Below are 26,278 nucleotides of genomic sequence, written 5' to 3'. Positions count from 1 at the left end.
AAGGCCGAGGGCCAGGGGCCTCTGTCCAGCACCCTATGTCTGTCACTTGAAATGCCCACTGGGTTGTAGGAAAGCAAACCCAGTGGCCATGGGCAGATTTCTGTATTGGCCCAAAGACCTGGGTCACTGAGTACTGGGTAGACTCTCCAGCTCTCTCTCTCTCTCTTTCTCCCCATCTCTGCCATTGCCATTGTGGCCTCTCTGGAGAGGCCCAGGGACTCTGGGGACTTTCTGGAGTGAGGGGGCTTCCTCCACCTAGCTTCCCCCGCCGGAAGGAAGTCACATTCATGTTGGAGTTCCTGAGGCCCACAGCTATTCAGGAAGTGAGCCTGGTGGCCGTGACGTCTGTGGACCCTGCCCTCTGAGCCACAAGCTGGCGGCCAGAGCCCTAGTTCCTGGCCTGGGCTCTCATCCTGGCTCCCTGTGCCACCGTGGATGACTCCCATCCCCTTCTGAGCCTCAGTCTCCTTGTCTTGGAAAGGGGGTGGCACGGACGCCCACCCTACTTGCCCAGGAAGGCAAAGGGAGGAATGGAATCGGGTTCACAGCATGAAGAACTCGAAAGCATGGGGGTCTGAGGTGGGGGACCGTGGTACCCGTGGCAGGTCGCTGCTCTTACACCACACACGCAATGAGGGCCATGTGGGTTGACCCCTCCACGTGGGTGCACACACACTTGCACACACACAGAGCCACGTCAGGTAAGCTAAGCCCTGAACTGGGAATCCGAAGATGGGGTTGCCATCCCCATCAGCCCCCCAACACACTCACAGGTGTGTAGAAATGAGTGTGCCCGAGTGTGCTGTTCCGTGTCCCGTGGTGGACATGCGTACTCCGGGCTGATGTGAGTCACCCACAGAGAACACCCAGGAGCACCTCCCGCCCTCAGCCCAGACGGGCTTCCTCTTGGGCCAGGCAGCTGTGGCTGAAGTTCCTCCCTCCAGCACGGGGCTGGCTAGGACAGAGGCCACAACTGCTCCCAAAGGGGCCTAATACCTGCTGGGAGCCACTGGGCCCAGCATGTCTGTCTGTGTTGGGGCTGTAGGGTGGCTGTGAGGTTGTCAGGCCTGGTGCAACCCCAGTGACACATGCCCTCTTCTGTCTTCACAGGCTGGACAACGTTCATGGCTCTCGGGTAGAACCCAGTGAAACGGCCAGAATGAATTCTATGGACAGGCACATCCAACAGACCAATGACCGACTACAGTGCATCAAGCAGGTGGGTGTGTGGCCTGCGCTCACGCCTCCTCCCTGCCCAGCCTGGCACAGCTAGCGAGGGCAGGGCTGGTAAGACAGGCAGAGCAGGAGGGGTGCTGGCCTGCACTGTGGAGCTGGGCCTCTTGGGTGCTGGGTGGCGGTGATGGCAGGCCAGGGCTGACTGCCCAGGGTCTCTCTGACCACCCCGAGGTCTCTTGTCACCCACACTGACATTGCACACCAGGGTTCATGTGCCAGCTCCACACGGTCCCTTTCCTCCCTGCCTCTCCCCTCCCCCCGCTCCCGTCCCTTTCTCTTCCCGGCTGTGTGATTTGGGGCCAGCGTCATGCCCTCTCTGGGCTCTGCTGTGCCATCTGGGCTGCTGTGAAGATGTAGTAAAGTACTTAGTCTCCTTCCTAGACCGAAGCTCCCCACCCCTCTGCTTCTGTGGTTCTCTATAAAGAAACAGAAAAGGAAAACTTCGGAGAAATTAGATCACACTACAGAAAAGGAAACAGAGGCACAGAGAAGAGAAGGGGGTCGGCTGAGGTCACACAGCCCAGCTTCACTCATGCTAGGAGGGCCTCATCCCTGAGCACAGCAAGCTCCCTCATCCGCCCATGCTCATGCAGCGTTCTAGAGGAGATCTTCCCGCAAGCGTCCTCTCCAGATTGTTTAGAGTGGGGCAGGTTCCAGGTGGGCTCAGAGCCCCCACCCCCCACTCAGAGCCTGGTTGAGCCAAAGCTGACGGGCGCCCCCCAGTGTTGACCAGGAGTGGCGTACCCCCTTGGCAGCCCTGCATGGAGGTGTCTGTGCAGACTCTAGAGTGTTACCGTACTCCAGGAGCGAGCGAGATGTTAGAAGGGGCTGAGCTTTGACATCAGAGAGACCCGGGCCCAAATCCTCACTCTTCCACATGCCCACAGTGTCATCTCAGGCCTATCCCTTTGTTTCTCTAAGCCTCAGTTTCCCCACCCATCCGATGGGTCCAGACCGTCACGGGGTGGCAGGGGCTATTATCCTCAGTGTCTCAGCATAGGGGGAGGCAGGCACTGGGGTGAGGCCCTTAGCTTAGGCAGCTTAACAGGACATGGGTCCCAGCATGGGCCACTGGCCTCAGGACTCCTGGGGAGGCAGTGCTCCCAGCCCCACCACCCCCGCAGCCGGCCCTCCCAGGGCCCATTGGAGCTGAGGCCAGTCACCAAGTACTGGGCGTGTGTCCTCTCATAAATATCAAGCAGAGCTCTCTCGGAAGCCCAGGCGGGGTCAGAGGAGAGGAAATTGAAGAAGACCGGTTATAGATTGAACCCAGCCCAAACAGCTCCCCCAAACGCCAACAACGCCTCTGCTCACGGTCACAGAGTAGAAGCCAGACGGTGCCCTCCTTCCAACTCTGCACTCACCTCCTCCTTGGGGCTCTGCAGGGCTCTCTCCCAGCTCAGCCTGTGGCCCAGTTTCTCCCAGCCCTGAGGGGCTGCTGTCAGTGGCCTCCACCCCCAACAGCACAGTCCCACCACCCAGCATGAGCCCCTCCTTGCACTGGGCACGGGCTCCTCCTGAGACCTGCTCACGAGCTGACCTTTCTCCCGTGGCTGGCTTTGCGTCCCCAGGAATCAGGGCACACTTTCCCCCCTCCGAGTGTGGCCCCCAGGGCTCAGATTGACCCATCAGCAAGTCCAAGCCCCCATTCCGCCACTTGCTAACTACCCGCCACAGTACCCCACTTGGTCTGGAGAATGACATCAGAAGGGACACCCAGCCGGTGTGTGCCAGGGCAGCTGGAAGGCCAGGGATCCCCTCAGCTGCCCTCCCCGGCTGGCCAGCCCACACATGTGTATACACACGCACACACGCGCACACACGCGCACACACACTCCCAGAGCTCTGCACTGGGGCCAGACCCTGCTGCGTTTGTGAGGGTGAGCAGACTGTGCAAATGACTCCCAGGGCTATCCAGAGCTCCCGACGCCCCCACATCCACCTCCACACCTCCAGTCAGACACAGCTCGGCCCTTAACGTCTGTCTGCTCCGTGGCTGCTCCAGAGGGCAGCGCGTCTGGCTGAAGACTGTTGATCCTCAGACGTCCCCTGTCCTAATCAGAAGAGAAAGGCGAGCAGGTCTGCATGCTCTGAGGATGACAGATGCGTTGGCTGGGCCTTTCTCTGGCTGGTGGGCCTATGGCTCCCATCAGGGGCTTTGCAGCCTCAGACTCCCTGCCTCACTTCTAAGCACAACCTCCCCCCCCCCACACACACCCCACCCATTCCATCCTGATTCTCTCCGTTGCTCACCCTGGCCATCCCCCAAGCACTTCACTGCCTTTCTTCCCTCCCAGCTGCCTTTCCCCTGTCTCAGCCCCAAGGACTGGGAGAACCAGTGCCTTCTCTACAGTGGGCCCACTCAGAGGTCACAGACACATCTGGGCTGCACGCACAAATTGGCTAATTCCTGCACAACAGCCTCCCCCAGCTTCACGGTCCTTCTGAGCAACTGCACTGCCCATCTCTGAGCCCCACTGCTTCCTGGGCACCCAGCTGCCTCACCCACCCTGCTCTTTCTCCTTTGGGCCCTCGGCCCTGTGGGGCACATATCAGACCTGCCAGGCTTAGTTCCTCAGGGGCAGAGAACGTGCTGTATCCATCTCAAAGTCAGCAGATCCTAATACAGCACCCAGGCCATGGCCCACAGAGGTTGAGGAGGATCAGGGGAGAGGTGAACTGATGGATGGATACCTAAAGGAATGAGCGGAAGGGTGGACGGATGGACATAGGGATGGGTAGTTCGGCAGGTAGGTATAGATGATGGATGGATACACAGATGGATGAATGGAGGGACAGGAGGTTGGATAACTTCTGGATGGATAGACAGATAGGTAGGCAGATGAATGGATAGATGGGAAATGAATAAAGTAGTGAATGGTTGAATGGGTAGATGGACAAGGGGATGGATGGATGGATAGACCGATTCATTTTTGGAAGGATGGACAGGTTGTTTGGATCACAGATGGTCTAATCAGAAGATGCATTCATCACTTGGTCTGCGTAGTCAGTCCAAGAGGTCTAGGCTTTGGTGTCCCGTAATCCTGCCCCCAACAGACCCAGTGGCCAGTGAATATAGCCCAGATCGTCTCAGAAACCATGGAGACAGGCAGTCGGTCTGGTGGGAAGTGAAGCATTGATATCCAGGAACGGCCACACCCAGGGAGGCTTCTGCCTGTGATTCAGATCTGTGCTCCCATCCCCAGATCAAGCTCCCCCCGCCAGCTGGCCACGCTCCCTGCCCCCCCAGCTGGCCAAGCTCCCCCACAAGCTGGCCACGCTCCGCCCCTCCCAGCCCTGGTTGCTCCACGAGCCACTAGGGACCTGTCCTGCAGCGGCCAGGTTGCCAGCCTACACCATGGATAGACTCTTTTGGACAGTGAACGGGTCACCAACTGTTTCTGTGCGGACCTGGCCTTGGGCCAGTCTTGAGGGTTCCAGAGGGGGACAGGGCACTACTTCTACCCTCCAGAAGCTCCTAGGAGAGAAGAAACTGGACAGAGGTCAGAGCAGTAGCCGTCTCTACGGGGCCCCGACTCTCTCATGGGGATGTCATGATTTAAATTATTCCCGAGCCGTGGGGCAACCCTGCAGGCTATGGGCACCCCGTTTCACCAGTGAGGGGTCTGACACTCAGGAGCACACCCAGCATTGTGGAGCTCAGTGGCCGAGGTGGGGTTTGAGCTGGGTCACCCGTTTCTGTGCAGGCAGTGACCTCATAGTCGAAATGGGAAACAGAAGCCCAGAGAGGGGCGGGGGCGTGGCTGAGGCCACAGAGCTGCTGAGCAGCAGCCACTGAACGGGACACCCGTGTCCATTTTATCAGCGAGTCACACCCACCAGTCTGAAGGCCACATGAGGTGGAGAAGCTTGAAGGTGGGCCGGCCACGATACGGAAGACGGTGTGCTCCGGGGGCCAGAACAAAACCGGGCCCCGGAGACTGGCCTCAGAAGCCACTTGTGAGCCCAGAGCCCCAAAGGGGGTGCCAGGAGTGAGGGTGCTACGGGCAGGCCGCTCTGAGAGCAGCATGTGGTGGCTGCTGACCCAGCTAATTGGGTGTGACATCAGGTAAATAAACGGAATAACTTAGTTAGCCAGGGGAGGCTGCCAGGCAAGGAATGAGCCCATTTGCATGGCTTTCCATGTGGAGCAGGGATGCCCCCTGCCCCCGACCCTGCGCTTCGTGGCCTCAGAAGGGGCCCACGTTAGAGAGCGGGCACAGAAGGCAGAGGGGAGAAGTCCCCACTGCCCTCTCAAAGGGCCCCGTCCTCCATGCGGAGGCTGCTCCCATCTCCTTTGCGTCAAGGGCAGGGAGCTCTGCCTTTGCAGAGAGAGCCTGTGTGAGCCAGGGCTGAGGGCTGCCGAGTGCAGCTGTGCTTCCAGGGGAGACTCCGGGAGCCAGAGTCAGGGCCAAGGGCAGCCCCACGTGGGAACACCCCACGCGCCAGGCGCCGTGCCAGGGGCCGCATGAGCCTCTTCTTGTCTAAGCCTCCCCAGCCCCGTGACAGAGGGCTGCGCTGCTGCTTGCTTGTCCTCTTGCTTGCCTCCACCGCTCCCTCCCCTAGGGGCACCATGTTCTAATTCATTTCACTGTCTTCCATCCATTTTTAAATCTTTCTTACACGAACCGTGTCGTAGGAATAGTCATGAAGCCCTGCACAAACGAAAGAAAACTTCCCACCACCAAGCCATGATCCGTCATCCCCCTTTTACAGATGGGATGACTGAGTTTCAGGAACGTGAAGGGACTGTCCTGGGTCGGCAGCTAGCAGGAGGCGAAGGCAGAGGGAGCCCCTGGGGCCCTGCCCCACAGGGGCTCCCACTGTATGTGCCATTCTTTCCCAATTCTGGGACCTGGTGGCTGCTATGACCCCAACCCCGCCCCCGCCCGGCCTCCTTGTCTTGAAGACAGGCTCGAGCTGCAGTTTGGAATAGAGTGCCCACCCCAGGGGAAGCTACTGTTCCTGTCTCTCCCAGCACCAAGGCAACAGGGGCCTTAGAAGTTCCCACCATCCCCTTCGCAGCTGGCTTGTGCTCTGACCCTTATATCACACCCTAGATGTCTCTCTGGAGGACCTATTCCTGGAATTCTAGCTCTGCCCCTGCGCTGCTGTGTGATCCTGAGCGAGTCACTCATCCCCTGGGCTAAGGCTAGGCTCAGCAGGGCCTGGGAACACCTGGACAGGTGGTAGAGAATGAAGCTACCCCGGCTGCGCTGTGACTTGGGTCCAAAGCAGGATCCAGAGGCCTTGGCACCAAGATTCAGTCTCTGCCGACTCAGGTCCCCTGACTGCGAGGGGCTTGAGCTCAGGCATGGACCCCTCCTGACAAGACGAGCAGACTGGGCCTGGAAATCTGGTTTGGGGAAGCTAAGCCACGTATGCCATACCTTAGTGTGAGGATATCCTGGGCACAGCGTGCTTGCACTTCAATTCCCAGGCTGGCTGTAGCCCAAAGACCTCTCTCTAAGCCGCCTGACCCTGCCCTGTTTGGCCATGGCTGAGCTCCCTCTGCAGTCAGAGCTGGTGGATGCCCAGACCAGGGCTGTGCTAGTGGTAGTGGTTAGTGGGAGAGGCATCAAGAAGGAATCTCTAGGGCTAGCCTGCCCTGGCTCGAGGACAGCCAGCCCACAAGCATGGGGGCCACAGGCCACCCTCCTGAACCCTGCAGAGTTCACCTGCGCCCACAGCCAGCATCCAGAAAACACTTGAATATTATTGTCTTTCTCTAGACCTTGGTGTTACTATCTTTGCAATGGGGTTACTAATCCACATCTTGCAGGGATTGGGTGGGATGGATGCACGGGAAAAGTGAATGACCGGTTGTTCGAGGTTTTTTCATCCTGGCACCAGCACCCCCCTTCACGTTTCATCCCCAGGGAGTCCTGGGGTCTTCGCCACCCCAGACCCACGTGCCACCCCTGCTGGCCTTGTTGCTGGGGCTTCATGCTGCCTCCTTCCCTCTCCCACAGCACTTACAGAACCCTGCCAACTTCCACAATGCCGCCACGGAGCTGCTGGACTGGTGTGGAGACCCGCGAGCCTTCCAGCGGCCCTTTGAGCAGAGCCTGATGGGCTGTTTGACGGTGAGTCTGCATCCGACCCCCCCACCCCTGCCAACCTGCACTGGTGCCAGGGGAAGATGCCTGAGGGGCTCACGTGCCTGTTCAGGTGTTGGAGAGGACCCAGACAACAGGATGAGAGATAGAAAGACACCAGTGCTGGAGGGGACAGCCCTTCTGGGAGCGCCCCCCAGCGTGCACCTTCAGGGAAACCATTCTGATGGGGAAACACAACCCTCGGGATAGTGTGGGCTCCCCACACTGGATAGGAAAGCACCAGGCCCACGTGGGGGGAGTACCAGGTCTGATGAGGGTGGATGTTGCACCCGAAGTGAAGCAGAGTCATGGAGGGTTTGTAGCTGCCCTTTTATCCAGTCCTTCATTCATCCAGCTGGGCAAACATCTCTAGAGCTCTTTCTATAGTCATCCGTCCTTCCGTCCTGCTACCCATTCACAGAAGTATTTATTGAGCTCCTCTTACAGCCATCCATCTATCCAAATAAACACTGATTGATCCCTCATTTGTCACATCTGGTCTCCTCTGCTAAGTCCTAGGGAACCACAGAATAAGACTTTGCCCAGCCCGAGTCCCTCTAGCGGGGGAGCCCGACATGGAAAGAGAGGGCCAAGAAAGTTGTGTGCAAGGAGAAAGCAGCAGCGGGCAGGGAAGCATCGGCGGCCCGGGAGGTGGGGCGGCTGGCTGGAAACTGAGGCAGGGAGCCCCAGACCCCTCTGCCGGAGTTCCCAAGCAGCCAGGCAGAGTGAGCACGTTCTAGGCACTGGGAACAGCATGTGCAAAGGACCAGACGGACCACAGAGCCCAGAGAGCTGAAGTTCACTCAGCTCAGTGAGGACCTAGGACACAGGCTGGGCAGAGGCCAGACCCGGAGCTTGCCGCCGGACAGCTGCCTGGAAAGAGCTCACAGCTTGTGAACAACCCCAGCCACGTGAGCTTGAGGGAGGCTTGGTGGCCAGCGAGGGCAGCTGCTCAGAAGGCCCTGAGTCAGCTTTGAAGAGAACATGGGTGAACAGATGGCCACAGAGCCTCGCTGTCCCAAGACTGGGGAGGAGAGGCCGAGGCGGATGCCGGGCCGGGAAGGAGCAATAGGTAAAACAGGGGGGTGCCACGTTCCCTGAGAAGCTCCAGAGAGGAGGGCGGCGAAAGGCCCCAGCACAGCCCTGGCCTGGAGCAAGTGGAGAGTGACATGGTCGTGGGCCATCCTTTCCAGGCACCCCTTGTGCCCGCGACGGAGCTGGGCCCACGACACACCTTCTCACCGAGTCCTCACACTCCGTGAGGCCGGCCCCACCATCATCCCCATTTTCTAAAGGAAACTGAGGCTTGCTGAGATGGCTCTCCAGGGTCACACAGCCAAGACCCCACTGCCTCTAGAGAAAATGCTCCTGGCCCATAGGGATGTCAGCCAGGTGTGCAGCCGAGACCCTCAGCACTCCCGCGGTGGAGGCCGATGCCTCTGGCTCCCTTGGAACCACCAAGCCAAATCAGGCGGCCATCTGCACTCCCCCACCCTCCTCATCCTCCAGCCCCCTGGGCTCCCCTCCCTCTACCAGCTCCTGTAATCCTCTTTGCTGGGATCCTGGTTCAGGCTGAGCCCTGCGGGCAGGGACAGATGTTACCGGAGGCCTCCCCCGTTTCCATCCCAGCTGCTGGCAGCCATAAGTGAAATGAAGTAGGAGGTGGCGGCCACCTCAAGGTGCTGACAGACTGGCTGCCACAGCCTCCCAGCACCCTGCCCAAGCCTGGCCCTGCCTGGGAGGTAGGGATTCAGAGCTGCATCAGGTGATGGCCCTGAGCAGGCCGGGTGGGCCTGGGGGCACGAGATGAGCAGTGACTGGCCCTGCTCCAGCCCCATCACTCATTTATTCAGTTGACAAGCATTCACCGAGGCCCTGTGCTCACCAGAGGCAGAGCAGCAAGCGCAGCGGACCTCTCTCAACAGCGTATGTTCCCGGGGAGGATGGGGGAGGCCGACCCTAAACACTAAAGGAGTAAATAGGGACATAGGCCAGCGCCCCATGAGAGGGATTGGGGTGCTGCTCAGGAGAAGCCTCCTGAGGGAGGTGACCCCCCAGCTGAGACCAGAATGGCAAGAAGGGGTCAGCCAGGAGAGGGGAGGGTGCTCTGGGCAGAGGGAACCACCAGTGCAAAGGCCCCAGGAACTGATTTGTTCAAGGAACAGAAAGGCATCTTGGGACAGTAGGTAGCTCGGTCAGGGAAGCGTTGTCCTTGGCTCAGGTCCTGATCTCAGGGCTCATGAAATCAGGCCCCTACATGGGGTTCCGTGCTCGGAGGGAGTCTGCTTGGATAGTCTCTTTTCTCTGCCCCTTCCCCCACGCACATGCACTCTCTGTCTCTCGAATAAATAAATAAATCTTGAAAGGAAGAGAGGAAGGAAGGAAGGCAGGAAGGAAAGGAAGAAAGAGAGAGAAGAAAAGAACGAAGGGGGGAAGGGGGGAAGAAAGAAAGTGTCAGATGGCTGGAGCACAGGAGAGGGAAAGGACGCAAGATGAGGTTAAAGAGGGAAGCAGAACCAAGGCAACACAGGACCTGCCAGCTGAGGGAGAGGAGCTCAGATATTATTTGAAGGGTGGTTGGGGGCCTTGAAGGATATTAAGCAGGTGAGCGATAGGCTATGGTTTATGTGAGGATCGGAGTTCTTTTTTTTTTTTTTTTTTTAAGATTTTATTTATTTATTTGACAGACAGAGATCACAAGTAGGTGGAGAGACAGGCAGAGTGAGAGAGAGAGGGAAGCAGGCTCCCTGTTGAGCAGAGAGCCCGATGCGGGACTCGATCCCAGGACCCTGAGATCATGACCTGAGCTGAAGGCAGCGGCTTAACCCACTGAGCGCCCCAAGGATAGGAGTTCTGAGGGGAGCATCCTAGGAGGATAGGCTAGAGGGATTTTTGGAGGTCTTCCTGGAGGAGGGAGCCCAGGGAGGAGCCTATAGGATCTAACTAGACAGCAAGGAGGCCTTGGCTTCCTGGACTGGGACAATGGTGTGACAAAGGCACAGTGCCAGCTGCTCTGGGCCTCTCCTCATTGCAAGACAGTTTACGGCATACGCTTGCTTGAATGGTGGGCTTTAACCCGCACCTCTCTAGTCTGCTGCTTAACCAGTAAGGGGTTTGGTTCTCCTGCCACAGTGGCAGAGATGTTGAGTTTGACTGTCCCTTGGAACTCCGTAGAACCAGCAGCAGGAAAGTGCAGGGAATGGGGAGGTCAGAGCAGACCCCTTGGTACCCAAGGCACTGTCCTGGGCCCTGTGTCCGCACATCCTTATGAAGACCCTGCAGACCAGGCAGGGAGGGAATTGTCACTTCTCCTTAATGAACAAGGCCACTGAGAAAGGGGGAGCAGCTCGCTACAGTCCTAGGTGGGTACTACCGACCCCCAGGGCCCTGATGCTGGTCCCACGTCCTCAGCTGTGCCCCTTGGAAAGGAAGGGGATGCGGGAGGTCAGACATCCTGAGGGGCCTAAGCAGAGCAAAGCCACCAAGCTCCCCCCAACACACGCACCCATCCCCATCCAGGTGGCAGGTCGAAGCATTCCAGGTGGCAGCAGTCCCCTGGGTGACCCCTGGGAACAAACTCCTCGGACTCCGGCTTACTTGGAGGTTAGAAATTAAAAGCCACTTAGCCTCAAGCAGAAAAAGGGTACTTTTTTGTCATCCTGGGGTGAAGAGCCACTGGCACTCCCCTGCCCCACGTTCCCCTTCGGACCCTCTGACCCCACAATGCAGAAGTGTGGGAGTCCTGAGTCCCCTCCCCAGGGGTGAGGGCTGTGAGCCCTGGTCACCACTTGCTCCTCAGACCAGGTTTTTGCTGATGAGCCGGCGACTCACCTCCCGGCCCCTCCCTTAGCAGCAGGACTGAGCCCCATGCCTGAGGAGCCCCTCAAAATCAGGCCTTTCTGAATTCACTCCTTCTTCCTCCCCCGAGGTGGAGCATGCTGGATATGCTCAAGGAACAGAAAGGAGGAGGCCAGAGAACAGCAGAAGGGGAGACAGGGAGGAGAGGAGGTGGCAGAGAGGAACAGAGGCCAGCCAGCCTAACTGCAGTGCCCTCCCTTCTCTCCAGGGAGAGCTTCCTCACAGCAGCAGAGAAATCACTCCTGCAGCTGTCAGGCTATGTTCACAGCTAGCGTTCATTGAGCTTTGTGACTGGTCCTGACTCTCATCCTCACAGGGAGGGCATTTCACAGATGGGGAAACTGAGGCCCAGAGAGGCTAAGTCACTTGGGTGAGGTAGAACAGCTAGTAAGTGGCAGATGCAGAACCCCCTCTCGTGCCTGACTCCACGGCAGCCCCAGCAGCAGCCCCAAATACATGCACATCCTGCACCGAGAGGGGTGGCAGAGTGGGGAGAGGGCTCTGCCCTGGGGAGCTTCTGTTAGAGCCGGGAGACAGAACTGGGATACGTGGAATTATCAGAAGCCACTGCACCTGCCGTGGCAATAGAGGATGTCCCTGCACTTACACAGAGAAGGAACCTGAAACTTAGAGACATTAAGTAACTTGCCTTAGGTTGCACAGAATTGGAGTACCCCTTGGCATGCCTCCAGTTTCCCTGACTCCCTCAGAAGATGTCAGAGTCCGGCCCCATGCCTAGAACAGAAATCCCTTCTCTGGCATCCCCCAGACAGCTTGTCCTGCCTTGTAGCCAGGAGGCTCACCACTTTTCAAGGCAGCACACTCCCTAGATGGGACTAACCGGCCACCTGACCTTGAGCACACGCCCTCTGTCATCTCCGGGCTTCGGTTTCCCTCTCTGGCACTATGGGCTGGACTCCCTGACCTGTAGGTACCCCTGGGACCTCAGGGGCTAGGTCTCAGAGCACCCTGAGCTGGCTGGGCCTGAGCAGCCAGCAGAGGGCAGCAGCACGGCTGCCTCTCCCCTCTGGTCTTTCCGGAGGAGGGGTCTTCCAGCCCACCTGCACACAGGACCCTCACTGGGGGTACCGTGCCCACTGAGGGGGGAGCAGGCCTCTGAAACACAACTGTCTACTCACCTAACCCCACCTCCCCACCACTGTCAGTCAGACCCACCTCACGGGACTTTCCAGCAGGGTCCTCGGGCTGGGGTGGATCTCAGGCCAAGGGGTGGATCTCAGGCCTCCAGAGCCTCGGGATCCAGCTTAGCCACACTGTGCTGTGCTGCCTTCAGTAAGGCTCTGCCCTCTCTGGGCTTAATGAAAGGGGGCTGTTGCCAGTGACCCTTCTGAACGGTAGAGCTCAGGGGATTTGGTGACAAGCAGACATTCCCAGGCCTGCAGGACAGCCCTATACCAGCACCAGGCCTCTCTTGCTCAGTTCAGCTATTATTTGGTTCTGTGTGTGTGTGTGTGTGTGTGTGTGTGTTTTAAACCAGAGCAACAGGATTAGCCAGTATTGGCCAAACAGAGGGACCTTTGCCTTTCTGCCCTCAACACAGGGCCTGAGGCTTCTCCCTTCATTTGGGAGTTATGGCCTTAACCCTTTATGGGCTGAAAAAGAGAAACTGTCATGGAAAGAGCCCAGACGTTGCAGCCTGCCTGCCTGAGATCATATCCAGGCTCTATCATGGACAAGACTCGTAACCTTTGTCTCATACAGTACTCTGTTTCCTCCTGTATAAAACAAGAGATAATGATACCACCTCGTGGAGCTGCTGTGAGAATTTGGCACTTCACTGCTCACAAAGCTTTCATTTAACCCTCCTACCGGGGAGCCAGCACTCTCATGACGCTATTTGCCTCCGTCAACATTTCCCACCAATAGCAGCCTCACTGATGCACTAGTCCGAACAAATTGTCTATGCTCACTCATATCCATTCCAAGGTTCTGCCAAAGAAAAGGCCACAAGAGTCATCATCTAAGCTGAAGTGACTCTTCTGGGCCTACTGGGGTGAGTCCCAGCTCTGCCCAATCTTGGGGACCTGCCTTAACCTGCCTGCCTCACCTGCCTCACTTGCTAAAGGGACAGTGCCAGTCTCCAGACCCAAAATGTCCAACGGGCCACAGAGAGCCAGTGACCTTGGTTTTTCTGCTTGGACAGTGAAATGAACAGTTACCCAGTTTACCCTGCAGTTACCCAGTTTACCCTGCCCAGAGGGGGCCCAGAGCCTCTGGACCCGGGGGTATATGTAGAGGCAGGGGCAAATAGAGCCTGTGGAAAAGAGGCCTGGAGGAACAGGGGAGCTCTGCGTCAGGGGTTCCTGTTTGCAGCAGAGAAGCTGAGCAAACATTCAAACCTGAGACGTCCCTTCTCCTTCCTGCCCTGGGTGTTCCTAGGAGGTATGGGGGGGCAACACCCCATTCCAGAGGCCATGGTGGTCCTGGGAAGAGGGCATCCCATGGCTCCTGCCTGGTTCAACACACACACTCTGTCCAGGTCTTAAGTGTTCATACTTTTTTTAAATGACAGGATTGGCCTAGATTAGTACTTTTCCCATCCTTTTGTATCCCTAGAGCCCTTGTAACGAACCCTTAAATATAAAGCAAAAAGAAAAAAAAAAAAAAACTCTCATGGTTACAGGGGCCAGGCCAAACCCCATGGCAGCCTGAGGCCCTCTGAGGCCCTCCGAGCACTTCTGGAGCAGGTGGTCTCTAGGGGCTCTCTGACGGAGTCTTCCCTCAAGCTCCCACATCTGGGAGCACTCCTCTCCCACTCAACCATAGCGGCTCCAGCTGCTTGCTGCACTGACTCTGTTTTCCAAGGTCCTTCCTTCTTCATAAGGAAACCTAATTTTGCTGCCATTAATAAGGGAGGCGGGCAAGAGGGAGTAGGTCTGGCTGTGGCAGGACACCTGGGCAGGGGCAGGAAGGAGTGCAGCCTGTGGAGTTATTTGCGGGGCTCCCAAGAGCACCCCACCCCACACTGCCCCAGGGGACTGACAGCGCTCCCCGCCCCTCACCTCTCCCCCTTCTGGCCCATACTTCAGAGGTTCTCAAGGAGAAGGGAGGGACTCCAAATACACAGCTGTTAGCAAGCTTCCATCGACACTCCAATGGAAGCCTCCCGTGTGCTGAGCAGGTGCCCCATGCTGGAGACAGACCCCAGGCTGTGCATGAGGGCCCTGTGGTCTCTGGGCCTGAGAGGCAGCAGGGTGCCTGGCACAGAGTGCAGCACTGAGAAGCATGGACATGTCCACCTGGAGAAGCCTTAGCAGTCTGTCCGGCAGCTCCACACTGCAGCTCGTCGGAGCCATGTCCTAAATCCTTGCTTCTCCCCAGGCACACGTTTTGACTCAGGAGGGGCCAGTGCCGCTGGGTGGGGACCATGCCTGGAATGGTGAGGGCAGCAAGCACCCACGAAGGTGGGTGCAGGAGCTCAGGGAGGGAATGTGAGAGGTGCTAGGTGTGGGAGACTTCCGGGCTGGGACTTAGAAGGGAGTTTGGGAAGCTGCCCCAGGGGAAGGAGGGAACAGAGGCCTGGCCTGTAGCCATCCAAAACACGGTGGTACAGCACCTTCTGGAATGTGGCCAGATGGAGCCCTTGAAAGCCACAGGGCCTGGACTTTGGGGTTAGGCTCACGGGAAGACTAGAAACCCCTGAGGGCAGGGGTCTGGATCCCAGGGCCTGGCAAGGAGGAAGAGCTTTATGGAGCAACTGAGTGAGGCAGAGTTTGAGTCCCAGCTCTGCCTGATGTTGGGGACCTGCCTTAGCCTAGCCTGCCCGCCTCAGCTGCCTTGCCTGCTAGATGGACACATGTACCACTCTGGGCTCGGAGGCCTGGCACTGGCAGTGACTCACCCCGCCCTTCCTCTCTCTCTTGCTGGCAGGTGGTCAGTCGAGTGGCAGCTCAGCAAGGGTTTGACCTGGACCTCGGTTACAGACTGCTGGCGGTGTGTGCTGCGAACCGAGACAAGTTCACTCCCAAGTCTGCGGGTAGGTGACTGCTGGGGGTTCCATAGGGGTCATGGAGAGGTGGGAGCGTGATTGGATTTGAACCCGGGGCTACGCGCCGCCTCTGCCTGCTGGTGCCTTGGTTCATCCAGGTGTGGTGTGAGCCTCCAAGGAGCAGTGGTTTGTCCACCAAGCTGGGCAGCCCGCGACTGAGGCTTGTCCCTCCTCTCAGGCAGTGTGTTCTTACCTGCGGGGGTGCCTCGGGGCCAGCGAAGGACCCCTGCACACCACAGGTTCAAGGTGTGACATGCACACCTTGAACGACCCAAAGCGAAGGACCCAAGCACACCCAAGGTTCAAGGGTGACATGCATCATCTCATTTCATCACCGTAATGACCCCTGGGTGTAAGCCCTGTGATCATCCCCATTTGACAGATGAGGGAACCAAGGCTCAGAGAAACTGAGGATGTTTCTCCAGGTCACACAGCTGGAAAGCGGCAGAGCTGGGGTTCGAGCCCAGGCCTATATGCCAGAATGGGCATTCTTAGCCCTGTATTCACTCAAAACATCTGTATTTAACATAAAATCCAAAATACAAGTGGATTGGTACATGCAGGTTTCTAAAAGCATAGTATTCTCTGCATAATATTCTCCGTCGCCACTCTGTCATTGCCTGGGACCTCTTACTTCCAGGTTAAACCAAGGCCACAGAAGGTGCTGGCAGCCTTCTGTGGCTGAGGGCTTTAAGCACACCAAAGATACAGTTTTACATTTCCCATCATCCTCATTATCTTCCTTAAGCTAAGGGCCTGGCGTAAGCTTTCACTCCCACAGACCTGGGACAGCCCCGCCCTGTCACTTTCTGACCGTGTAGCCTCTGAGCCTCAGTTTACCTCCTTGGGAAGGCAGGAATGACAATAAGCCTTACCCTGCAAGGGTCACGGTCAGTTCTAGATATATGTGCAGTGCCAAATGCAGCGTCTACATATTGTTAATATTTTTTATGTTTGAGTAATTCATTGAAAAAGAAAAGAAAATCAATTATTTCCTTTGTATAACAATAAAACAGACGTTTTCTCTGAATTCGTCAATCAGTTCTTTGGAGTAGCTCTAGAAACAGCTTCATGAAAATGTTTCAAAGACATCTTCCAATGTATTTTCATAAATTTGCTCAACCTATAATCTCCTGAGTGCGGGTTTGTGCTCCTCCCCATGCACGTTTGCAGACCACGCACGCAGACTCTGGGTCATTTGTGGAATGTGTGTGCAGTGACTGCTAGCTCGGAGGGCCTTTGCCCCACCAGCCCTTGTTGGGACGGTGCTATCGTACTGAGCTGTGGGCCAGAAAATGGTCTGGGAATCTCATAAGTGATGTCTACTCTTAATGGAATCTGCAATTTTAATAATAACTTAAGTCAACACAATTTGGACAAGGTAAAAAGTCCTACTTATCCAAGAAACATATATCTCCATATCTCTGTTGGGCACCTGGCCAGGTCTGGGGTCTGATGAAGGCTACAACAGATGTGGTCCCACCTTGGGAAACTTAGAGTCTGGAACAAGGGGGTAGCAAATGTCCGTGAAGAGCCAAATAGTACACAGTTCAGGCTTTGCAGGCTGTCCAAAGGCAGCCTTAGATAATATGTGAACAAATGAGCACAGCTCGTTCCAATAAAATCGCACTTATGGAATCAGGTGATTGGCTCTGGGTTCCTGACCCCGGTCTAGAAGAAAAGAAAACATCAAATAATCATAGGTGTATGCGGGTGTGCATGTGTGCATGGGCATATGTAAATTCAAGCTGTGATAAGTTTCAGGAGGGAAAAGTCGGGGATGTTATGAGACTACTCAGGAGTAGGGAAAGGCTTCTCTGAGGCCTGGAGGTCGAGAACCTTTGCATACTTGAAGAAAAGAAGGAAGAGCTTCCCAGGTAAAGAGAAGAGCCTGAACAAAGGTCCTGAGGTAGAAGGAAGCATGACTTAGTGGCAGAACCAAACCAAGGAGAGTGGTTCCAGAGCCTGGAGGCGAAGTCAACAGCACAGGGCCTGTCTTGAGGGTTGTGGGTTTTGTACTGAGAATAAGAACATAGCTACAAAGATCGCTCTGACTACAAAGGAAGAACAGATTGCGCAGGGGGAGGCGGCAGTGTAGATGCCGGGAGAGGGTTGACAGATTGCTGGGGACATCAGGATGATGGTGGCTGGACCAGTAGGGTTCCGCTTCCTGTGGAACAGAGTGCAGAGTCAGGGATGAATCCAAACACGGTGTTAGAGGCAACACCAAGACCAGGAAAGCATGGCCCCCGGTGTGGGGGGGCGGGGACAGGAGAGTGGGCTGTCCCAGAATCCCAGCTGCTCCCTTGTTGGGGAGAAAGGGGCTCAGGTCTCTATGCAGCCCTTCCTCAACAGTCTCTTAGGATCCTGCTGATACATGCTAGGTGCTGTCTTATCCTTTGCTGCAACGCTCAGCTCTGTAAGACATGGAGTCTTGTCTTATTATGGGTGAGGACATTGAAGCTCAGAGAGGTTTGTGACTTCCTTGTGGTCACACAGCTCATTAGTGATAGAGCTGGGACTTCAACCTATGGCCTCCTGACCCCAGGCCCAGTCTTTGGCCACCCCATCACAGCTAACTCTGGACCTCGACTTTGGAGGCCGTGCCTCCACCTGGGAGAGCCCTTTACTTCCCTCAAGTCACTCCAAGGTGGTCCTGCCCTTGGCTGAGTGGCCTTTCCAGCATCACTTCTCCTGAAATAGGGGTTGTGTTCTTCCCTCTGTTTGCACTCCCAGTTATGCACAACTCCTTACAGTTTATTGAGCCTTTTTCCAGGCACTGTGTCTCTTAGTTAAGTCACATGGTAGACCCTGAGGTGAGGCTTCAGCATACCCATTCTGCAGCTAAGGACACTGAGGCCCGAGGCCTGGCAATGCCTGTGGCTTTGCTGTTGCTTTAATGCCCTTCTTGGGAGTCAAACCCCTGTCAGCACCAACAGCCGTGACTAAGCACCTCTCACAGATCATCCCCAGCCCCTGGAGAAGTAGGGGCCTCAGGACTCAGGTTCCCAGCCGGGCCCCTGCTGGGCCCCTCCTCTGGGAAGGCAGGCTGCCAGCCTGAGGGGAAGGCTTCCGCTGCTGCTTTCACTGTCAGTGTAAAGGGTCTGCCGGGCTGGACCATGAGAGGGGCGGAGGCCACAAGTTGCTGAGTGGTGTCCCTGAGTTCCCGAGGCAGCTCCTGCACGGGCTCCCATCTCCGCCATGTTGCCTGCCTCCTAGACCCGTGGCTCATCTGTAGAGAGGGATGATATGCCTCCTTCACAGGCTGCCTGTGAGGATTCATGAGATTCCCTCATCGTGGAAGCGAGGGGACCTAGCAGTACCTGAGGCCCAGGGCTGCCAAGCCAACAGTACTCTCCAGCCCTCCTTCTCTGCTCTGGTCTGCCTTCTCCCTGCGCGCCAACCCCCCGGACCGTTCCTGACCTGACTCAGCATTTCTCTGCCCCAGCAAGCTTGCGTCCCACTGCTCCAATTCCCTGAGGCTCTGTGCTTGGTGTATGACCTGTCGTAACCCCCTGCCCTGGCTATAGCTCTGAGGGTCCCCACGGCCTCAGGTGTGTGCAGTGGCCACGCTGGCCATAGCCAGGCCCGCCCAGGCCTCTTCAGGCCAGGCCGCTGCACACCTAGCACCTACTCTGTCCATAGAGCTCCTGCCACCAGCCCATGCTTCCTCTTGCCCTCCTCTCCGTCTCTGCCTGGGCTCCCGTTGTGTCTGACCGGCTTGTGCAGTTTTTACCCTCCTCGTCTCTCCCTCCCCTTTCTCTCTGAGGGTCTCTGATGTCCTACGTCTCTCCCTGTCTGTCCTTCCCTTCATTGCTGCCCCTCAGACTTTCTCCCTGTGTGATGTGCGTGTCTGTGTGTGGTGGTGAGCATGCCTGTGTGCTTCTGTGTCTGTAGGGGCTACATGTCGGTGTGTGTGTGTGTGGTGGTGAACATGTGTGTGTGTGTGTGGTGAACATATATTTGTGTGTCTGTTGGGGATGTGTGCCTGTGTGGTGGTGAGTATGTGCGTGTGTGTGTGTGGTGAGTGTGTATGTGTGTGTCTGTGGGTCTATAGGGACATATGGCTCTGTGTGTGTGTGTGTGTGTCTGTTGGAGATATGTATCTGGGTCTGGAAGGGTACATGCCTGTGTGTGGTGGTGAGGGTGTCGGTGTGTTTGTGTTTCTGCATAGTGCTGGTGAGTGTGTGTGTGTGTGTGTGTGTGTGTCACGGTGGCTGGGTATGTTTGTGTCTGTGTGTGGTGGTGAGTGTGTGTGTGTGTGTGTGTGTGTCTGTTGGAGATATGTATCTGGGTCTGGAAGGGTCCATGCCTGTGTGCAGTGGTGAGGGTGTCGGTGTGTTTGTGTTTCTGCATAGTGCTGGTGAGTGTGTGGGTGGGTCTGTGGGGACGTGGGTGTGTGTATGTGTGTCAGGGCAACTAGATATGTTTGTGTCTGTGTGTGGTGGTAAGCATATGTGTGTGTATGTGTGTGTGTGTCTGTTGGAGATATGTATCTGGGTCTGGGAAGGAACATGTCTGTGTGTGGTGGTGAGCGTGTTTGTGTGTTTGTGTTTCTGTGTGTGTAGGGTAGGTCTGTGGGGACACATGTCTGTGTGTGTGTGTGTGTGTGTGTGTCAGGGCAGCTGGGTGTGTTTGTGTGTGTGATGGTGAGCATATGTGTGTGTGTGTGTGTGTCTGTTGGAGATATGTATCTGGGTCTGGGGGATACATGTCTGTGTGCAGTGGTGAGCGTGTTTGTGTTTCTATTTATGTGGTAGTGAATGTATATGTCTGTTGTGGGTCTGTGGGGACACGTGCGTGTGTGTGTGTGTGCATGCGTGTGTGTCGGTGAGCTGGGTGCATGTCTGCCTGTGTCTCCCCACCCCCCCTTCTCCCCCACCCTTCTCGAGCTCCGTCTCCCTGTCTGTCTCTCTTGTCAGGAGGCCAAGCTGGGGCCAGACGAGGGCCGGTGGGATGAGATCATGCGGCGGGAGCAGGGCTTTGTCAGGAGGGATGGCGGTGGGCTGGGCCGGGCTGTGCACGCCTGCATCGTCAGGCTCTGGAGCAAGAGCTCGGGCCTGGGGGCAGCGCTGTGTGGCGTGTGCGTGTGCGTGTGCGCGCATGTGTGTGTGTGTGAGAGAGAGAGAGAGACAGAGACGGAGCGTGAGCGCAGAGCAGACACTGCAGCAAACCGCCAAGCCAGGCGTCTCCACGTGGGCCCCTCAGCTACCCAGCCCCCAGCTCTTTGTTCTGGTGCAGCCTTTAGCCTGTGCGCGCGCACACCGGAGCACACGCACACGGGAACACGCACACGCGGGCACGATGGTCAGGAGCCTCCCCAGGAACAGGTCCTCGGGGGCCCCCCGCCCTTCCTCTGCCTCCGTGTGGAAGGTCACCTGCTTCACGCCTTCCCTCAGTCCCCCAAGGGGCTGCAGCGGGTCCCCCTGCCCCCACCACCACCGCGTGCCAGCCCCCAGCAACTTGGCAGGCTGCGCGGAAATGTCAGCCTCCTCGGCAGCCAGCGGGCCCACGCCTGCTGGCTGTGTAGGCACCAAGCAGCAGGCAGTCGCCATGTCCCGAGGTCCCCGAGAGCCCCCCTGCATGCCTCAGCTACTGGCCCAGTGTAAATGACTCTGTGTCCCCTCGGCTGACCTCAGCAGACTCAGGGACATCAAAACCCAAAGAATGGGGAGCGCTGGTGCCTGAGAATGGAGCAGGACCTGCCTCAGGTCACAGCAAGGCAGGGCCGAGTCCAGACGAGAGCCTAGGGTGCACACTGGCCATCCGCACGTCCCTCCTGTCTCCTCCGTGCAGACGAGGGTCTGTGATGGCTCTGGGCTCTCCTCTGGGAAGAGGAGAGGCCTGGGGCTGTTGGCAGAAGGGAAACATGCAGAGGGCGGCAGGTACGGGAGACGCCAGGCTTCCCAGGAGCATCCTGGGAGAGGTGACCGGTGGGCTTTGGCGAGGGAACAGAGAACTCAGGAGAGGGCTCAGGGCTGGTAGAGGCTGCCTGTGACCACTCCAAGGAAGAGGCCAGCCTTCCTTAGGGACCGGGGGGGGGTCAGTTGTCAGTCACCCGCCTGTGGGCTGAATGTGGCCCACAAACATCTGAGCTCTGATGTTTGGTGGTTTTGAAAAACGCATGTTATTTGCCAACATTTGCTCTTTGGGAGTTCGTACCGTCAAGTTCAATGCCCGTCTTCCTTTCAGTGGGAATCTTGGACCCACAACCTACCGCTAACTGGGTGGTAGCGGACCCCTCGGATGGCTGCTGTGCTTCTCCCATGGTCTTATGCCTCAAGCATTTTCTGAATTCGAGAACCACCAGGCCCTGTGGTCGTGTGTCTTTATGACCTCTGTTCTAAGCACACCCTCACATCCCAACACAGAAGCCTGAGCCCAGGGTCCTGGAGGGGAGCCCTAGGCAAAGTGGACCACTTGCTTTTTATCAACAAACACCTGCTTTCTCTGACATGCTGACAGTCCCCAGAGGAAACATTCATGGGAAGGGGACTGAGACATGCCCAGGGCCACCAGCCAGCCTGGAAGGCGAAGCATTAGGAATATGATGAAGCCCCTGCCTTGTCCCTCTGGGTCTGTGTCCTGTGGTCCCTGCAGGAGGGGCTCTGGAGAGGCTCGGTCCTTTGGAGCTTTCAGTCCCAAGGGACCTTCTTGTAGGAAGAGCAGCCCTGGGGCTCAGACACAGACCCCGACCCGGAGGCCCCATCCATGGTGCGTTGTACCTCTGTCACATAGTTGGGATGGGACAGTCATCAGAGGCCACCCAGGTCATTTCACCACTTGTACTCAGGACTCTTAGCAGAAGAAGTAGGCTTCCTTCTCTCTGTCTTTGAAAACAATCCTTGCACTCACCTGGCTAACAGGGGCTCTCAGGCCTCCCGTGTGGTAACAGTGCTGGTTTCTCTCAGAGGCTCTGCTTCCAGCTCCACCTTCATGCCTCCCCCAGGAGCTCTCCCCGCCACCCCCCTGCCTACCCCAGAGCACGCAGCCACCTTCCCGTCACCGTCACCGGGGAGGACAAATGGCCTCATTCAGGGACGCCCTGCCAGATCTGTCTCTCTAAGACAAAGCTGTGTGCAGCTCTGCGTGAAAAATGGCTCGCAGCCGCCCAGTGAGCAGGCGGGATTGGTGGGTGCAAATTGTGGGGGATTTGTTAATGCTTGCTGGCTTCCCCAGAAACAGGGGGGCAGGCGGGCCCTTGCCCTTGAAATGCCAGGCTGCCAGGCTGGGTGCCTTGTCAAGGCTGGGGACAGGCTTCCTCCTGGACACCAGCCCCCACCCCCACATCCCAGCTTAGCAGAGCTGGGATGTGGGGGAGGGATTTGGCTTCCTTCCTCCTGCACTCCAGGGCAGGTCCCGCTCAGGAAAGGGCTCTGGATTTCATCACCAGGCCCCTGGGAACCGACTCATGGTCAGCCCTGTTTAATGGATGAAACCTGTTTGCAAGGCTTGCTCACCGCCTGCTGATTCACTGCTATGGGAGAGGCTGCTGGGGCTCTTAGCAGCATGCCCATTTTATAGAAGAGGAAACTAAGGCTCTGGAGGGAGAAACAGACCCAGGTCACGTGACTTGTGGTGCTGGAAGAGGTCTTGGACCTCCAGCTGGTCAGATCCGGAGCATAGGGAGCTTCTCTATTCTGAGTGACCCTGAGTGAGCAGGTAGGGTAGCTTGGCCTAGGCCAGTGGCCCCTGGCTCCTCTTCCCTCCCCCAGCTCCCTGAGGGCTGAGGCCTGGGATCTGGTGGCCTCACTCTGCTCTTGGAGAAAAAGAACAGTGGGGAGGAGCCCACGTGACAGGGTTTATGGACACAGCGTTCCCAGGCTAAGGAATTGGGGGGAGGGGTAGCTGTGACAGTCCCTGGGGTGTCCAGAGTGAACAGTGAGGAGCCGGGCAGTGCCACGGAAGAATGAGAGAGGACAGATTTGGAAACAGCTACAGGGCCTTGGAAAAGAGCACTGAGTATTTGGATGGCCACTCCACAGCCATTAAAAACCAGGTTTCCCAAGAATTACTATATGGAAATGCTTATGATATAATATGAATTTTTAGAAAGGTAACAAAAATGTTAAGTTTGGTGGGACCTCAACCAGGTGCACAAGAAACAGAAAACAGAATATACCAAAATGTCAACTTATAAATAATGGATCTATCTGGAATGGGGGGGGAGGGGTGACACCCTATTTCCCGCATTTTCTACAGGGAACACAGATTCTGTTTTTAAGCAGAGGCAGCCGTGGGCATTGTTGGTTCCACTGACGTTTGGCTGGCGCTGGCAGGGGTGGAGCGAGACGAGAGTGCCCTTGTCTCCAGGCTGGCTCAGCAGTTTTCCCAGTGCAGCCCTCTCTGGTTCCCCAGGAGCCCCGGGGGGCAGGCCTTGGCTTGTCGGGAGGCTGCTCTTCCTGTCTCCCTCTCTCTTCTGCGGGATTAGCTCATCGCTGGCTCCCCCGCAGAGCCGGGGTGTGCAAGGACACAGCTGCCTGAGGCCCAGCTGGTGCATATCTGCTTTCGAGGCCTGTCCAGAATGAGAGGGGGCAGAAGGCCGAGGGCATCGGCTCGCGAGGTGGGGAGGGAGGATCCGGGGCCGGGACCTTGACAGGCAGTACAGAGCCCTCTCAGGATGGGGCTGCTCCTCCTACTTTGGACCCTCACCCCAGTCCAGAGCCCCTGCGGGGAGGGCACACACTCAGGCCCGTGATCGGGGCGGGGGTCTGCGAAAGGGAGGGGAGGGACTGATGAGGCTCGTGCAAGGGGAAAGAGAGGCTACCAGAAGCTCCTCAAACACATGATGCGTGTCCAAGTTTGGATTCCCCCAGACGCAACCCCCAGCCAACATGCTGGCTCAAGAGGTTTGTTTCGGAGGATCCCAGAGAACACACATTGAGAAGCAGGGAAAGACAGGGAAGGGAAGGAGTTCGATGAAAATGTGTTGTTAAGCACTGTACCTGCTGTGACCACATAGCAGGGAGCTCTGGGAGACAATAGAGCGTGCCCCTCTGAGCGTGCCCCTCTGAGAGGCAGGGACAAGAAGCTTTTTATCCTGCACCTGGCATCCATCATTGGCCGAGGGCTGCTTGGGGTCAGGGTGTAGGTGCGCCCTCCGGGTCGCCTTAGCGACAGTGCCGGGCAGAGTCAGAGCACACACAGGAAGCGGAAGATGTGTGATGAGGCACCCACTGGACGGGAGAAAGGCACTGGCCCCAATGACATCACTTCCATTCATTTCTCAGCATCCCTGCCGCATTCCAGTCCTAGTCCTATTATAATGGTCTGTTTCATATGGTTTCTGGCTTATTTTGACTTTCAAGATAGAAATTTTAAAAGGTAACTTTATATCTTATATGCTCCAGTAACTGGTCTTGCCACCTTTAGAAACGAACTGTCAAAATCAGGATGCTGGAGACCCTGTCCTGTGTCTGGGTTGAGCGACAGGTGTCTGGCCCATCCCTAGAACCTGGGCCAGCTCTCTGCCAGTTAAAAAAAAAGAGGTGAGGGTTTAGGAAATTGGGAGTCCCTTTTGTGAAATAACCACATCTCAGACGTGGGAAGAGATCTGACGTGGTCGTGGTTTCCTCATGGGGGCCACAGGCCCTCATCCATACCTGGGAGTGCTACTGTCAAAGAGGAAAGTCTTGTCCAAGGCCATGGGGCCTGGGCGCCGCCCCCTACCTCGGGGGCCCTTCCAAGTCAGTTTCTTCCATAGGCCAAAGCCCTCACTCCTTCTCTCTACCTTCTTGGCTACAGCAAGAAATGATGAGGTCATGGGTGTGAGAATCCCTCTCAAAATAAGAAAATACTAAACCAGAATTTTCAGGCCAAGAATGATTATCGTCTTGCCCAGTTCCACTCTGTGCCAAGCACGGGGGCTACAAATGTATATAAATACACCACACACGATCCCTGCTCTTGAGATTTGAAATAGATGAATGGGCCCATTCTGTGGGTGAGAAATGACAGTAATCCTACACACAAACAGAGCCCTTTACAGAGCCTCTCTTGTCCGGCCCTGTGAGATCCCCAGGGCGGGCAGATCCCCCATTTAAAGAGGAGGGGACTGCAGCTTGGAGGAGTGGCAAGGTAGCCGCAGCTGGAGCAGAAGTGGGGACCAGAGCTCTGGCGAGCCCACTCCTGTATCTCTGCACATGTCCCCCGAGGAGTGGGCACAGCCTCTGGGGAGATGCGGGCCCACAGGTACCACCCTACAGGCACTAAGGGTGTTCCCCTTCAACCACAATGCTATCCAGCCCAAAGCCATGTTCGGGACAGAGATCCTGCCAAAACAGTTCCCCACTGCCCCAGGATGTCCTGAGAATGCCACTGGCTGTCCGTGAAGTTAATAAAGCCATCGGCAGCAATTAATTCTGCAGAGGAAAGAGCCAGGTAAGAGGATTAAGGAAGCCGGAGCTTTGGTTTTAAGATGGAGCTTAGCATTCCCACCAACAGAGGAGGGATTTCAGGGGAATCCTCTGCCGGCGTGAGAGTGAAATGGAGCAGGGGCTTGGTAGAAAGCGGGCAAGGTGGTAACAGGACTTCTGAAGCAAGCTTTGCAAGCCATAGCCTTGTTAATACCTTCTGGGTTAGACAGACAGACAGACAGGAATTAACAACGGTGCTGTCAATCTTGCCTGTTACGATTTACAGGGCAGGGCATCTGGATTGGGAAAAAAAAAAATCTGATTTATAGCTCCCTTCAGTCATGATGATGGCCAGCATGTGGTCAACATTCTCTTGGTAATGGCCCCTCGCAGCATGTGGCACACATGAACCCATTTATCCCACATGGTGAACCCATTTTACAGATAGAAAAACTGGGGCTGGGAAAGAATGAGTCATTTGCTGAAGGCCACTTGGCTAAAAAGAGCCAGAGTTATGGTTCAACCCAGCATATCTGACCCTGAAGCCAGAGGCCACCCCAGACTATGAACAGGGTGAAATGAAGTCTGGGGAACAGCACGTTCATGACTCAAGAGAACATGTCAAGATCACCAGAACTGCTTGCAGGGGGAGGTATTAAGTACTTGATGATGATTTGTCTTTGCTGGTAGTTTAAACACCTTCCTGTCTTTGAGCTTATTCA

At 56.5% G+C, this 26,278-nt stretch overlaps 1 protein-coding gene across 4 annotated transcripts in view; it reads left to right on the top strand.

Moving 5' to 3' along the window:
- Positions 1–26,278, top strand: part of ZMIZ1 (zinc finger MIZ-type containing 1) — a 232,659-nt gene that overhangs the window by 122,173 nt on the left and 84,208 nt on the right. For all 4 annotated transcript variants that reach the window (XM_059169783.1, XM_059169782.1, XM_059169784.1 and 1 more), the window contains 3 exons: positions 1,111–1,219; positions 7,209–7,322; positions 15,084–15,189. In XM_059169783.1, the coding sequence (XP_059025766.1) occupies positions 1,160–1,219; positions 7,209–7,322; positions 15,084–15,189 (280 nt within the window). In that variant the 5' untranslated portion in view covers positions 1,111–1,159. The remainder of the gene's footprint in view (positions 1–1,110; positions 1,220–7,208; positions 7,323–15,083; positions 15,190–26,278) is intronic.

Source organism: Mustela lutreola, chromosome 4 (assembly GCF_030435805.1).
Source record: "Mustela lutreola isolate mMusLut2 chromosome 4, mMusLut2.pri, whole genome shotgun sequence".
Lineage (NCBI taxonomy): Eukaryota > Metazoa > Chordata > Mammalia > Carnivora > Mustelidae > Mustela > Mustela lutreola.
This window is presented reverse-complemented; position numbering and strand designations above follow the sequence as displayed.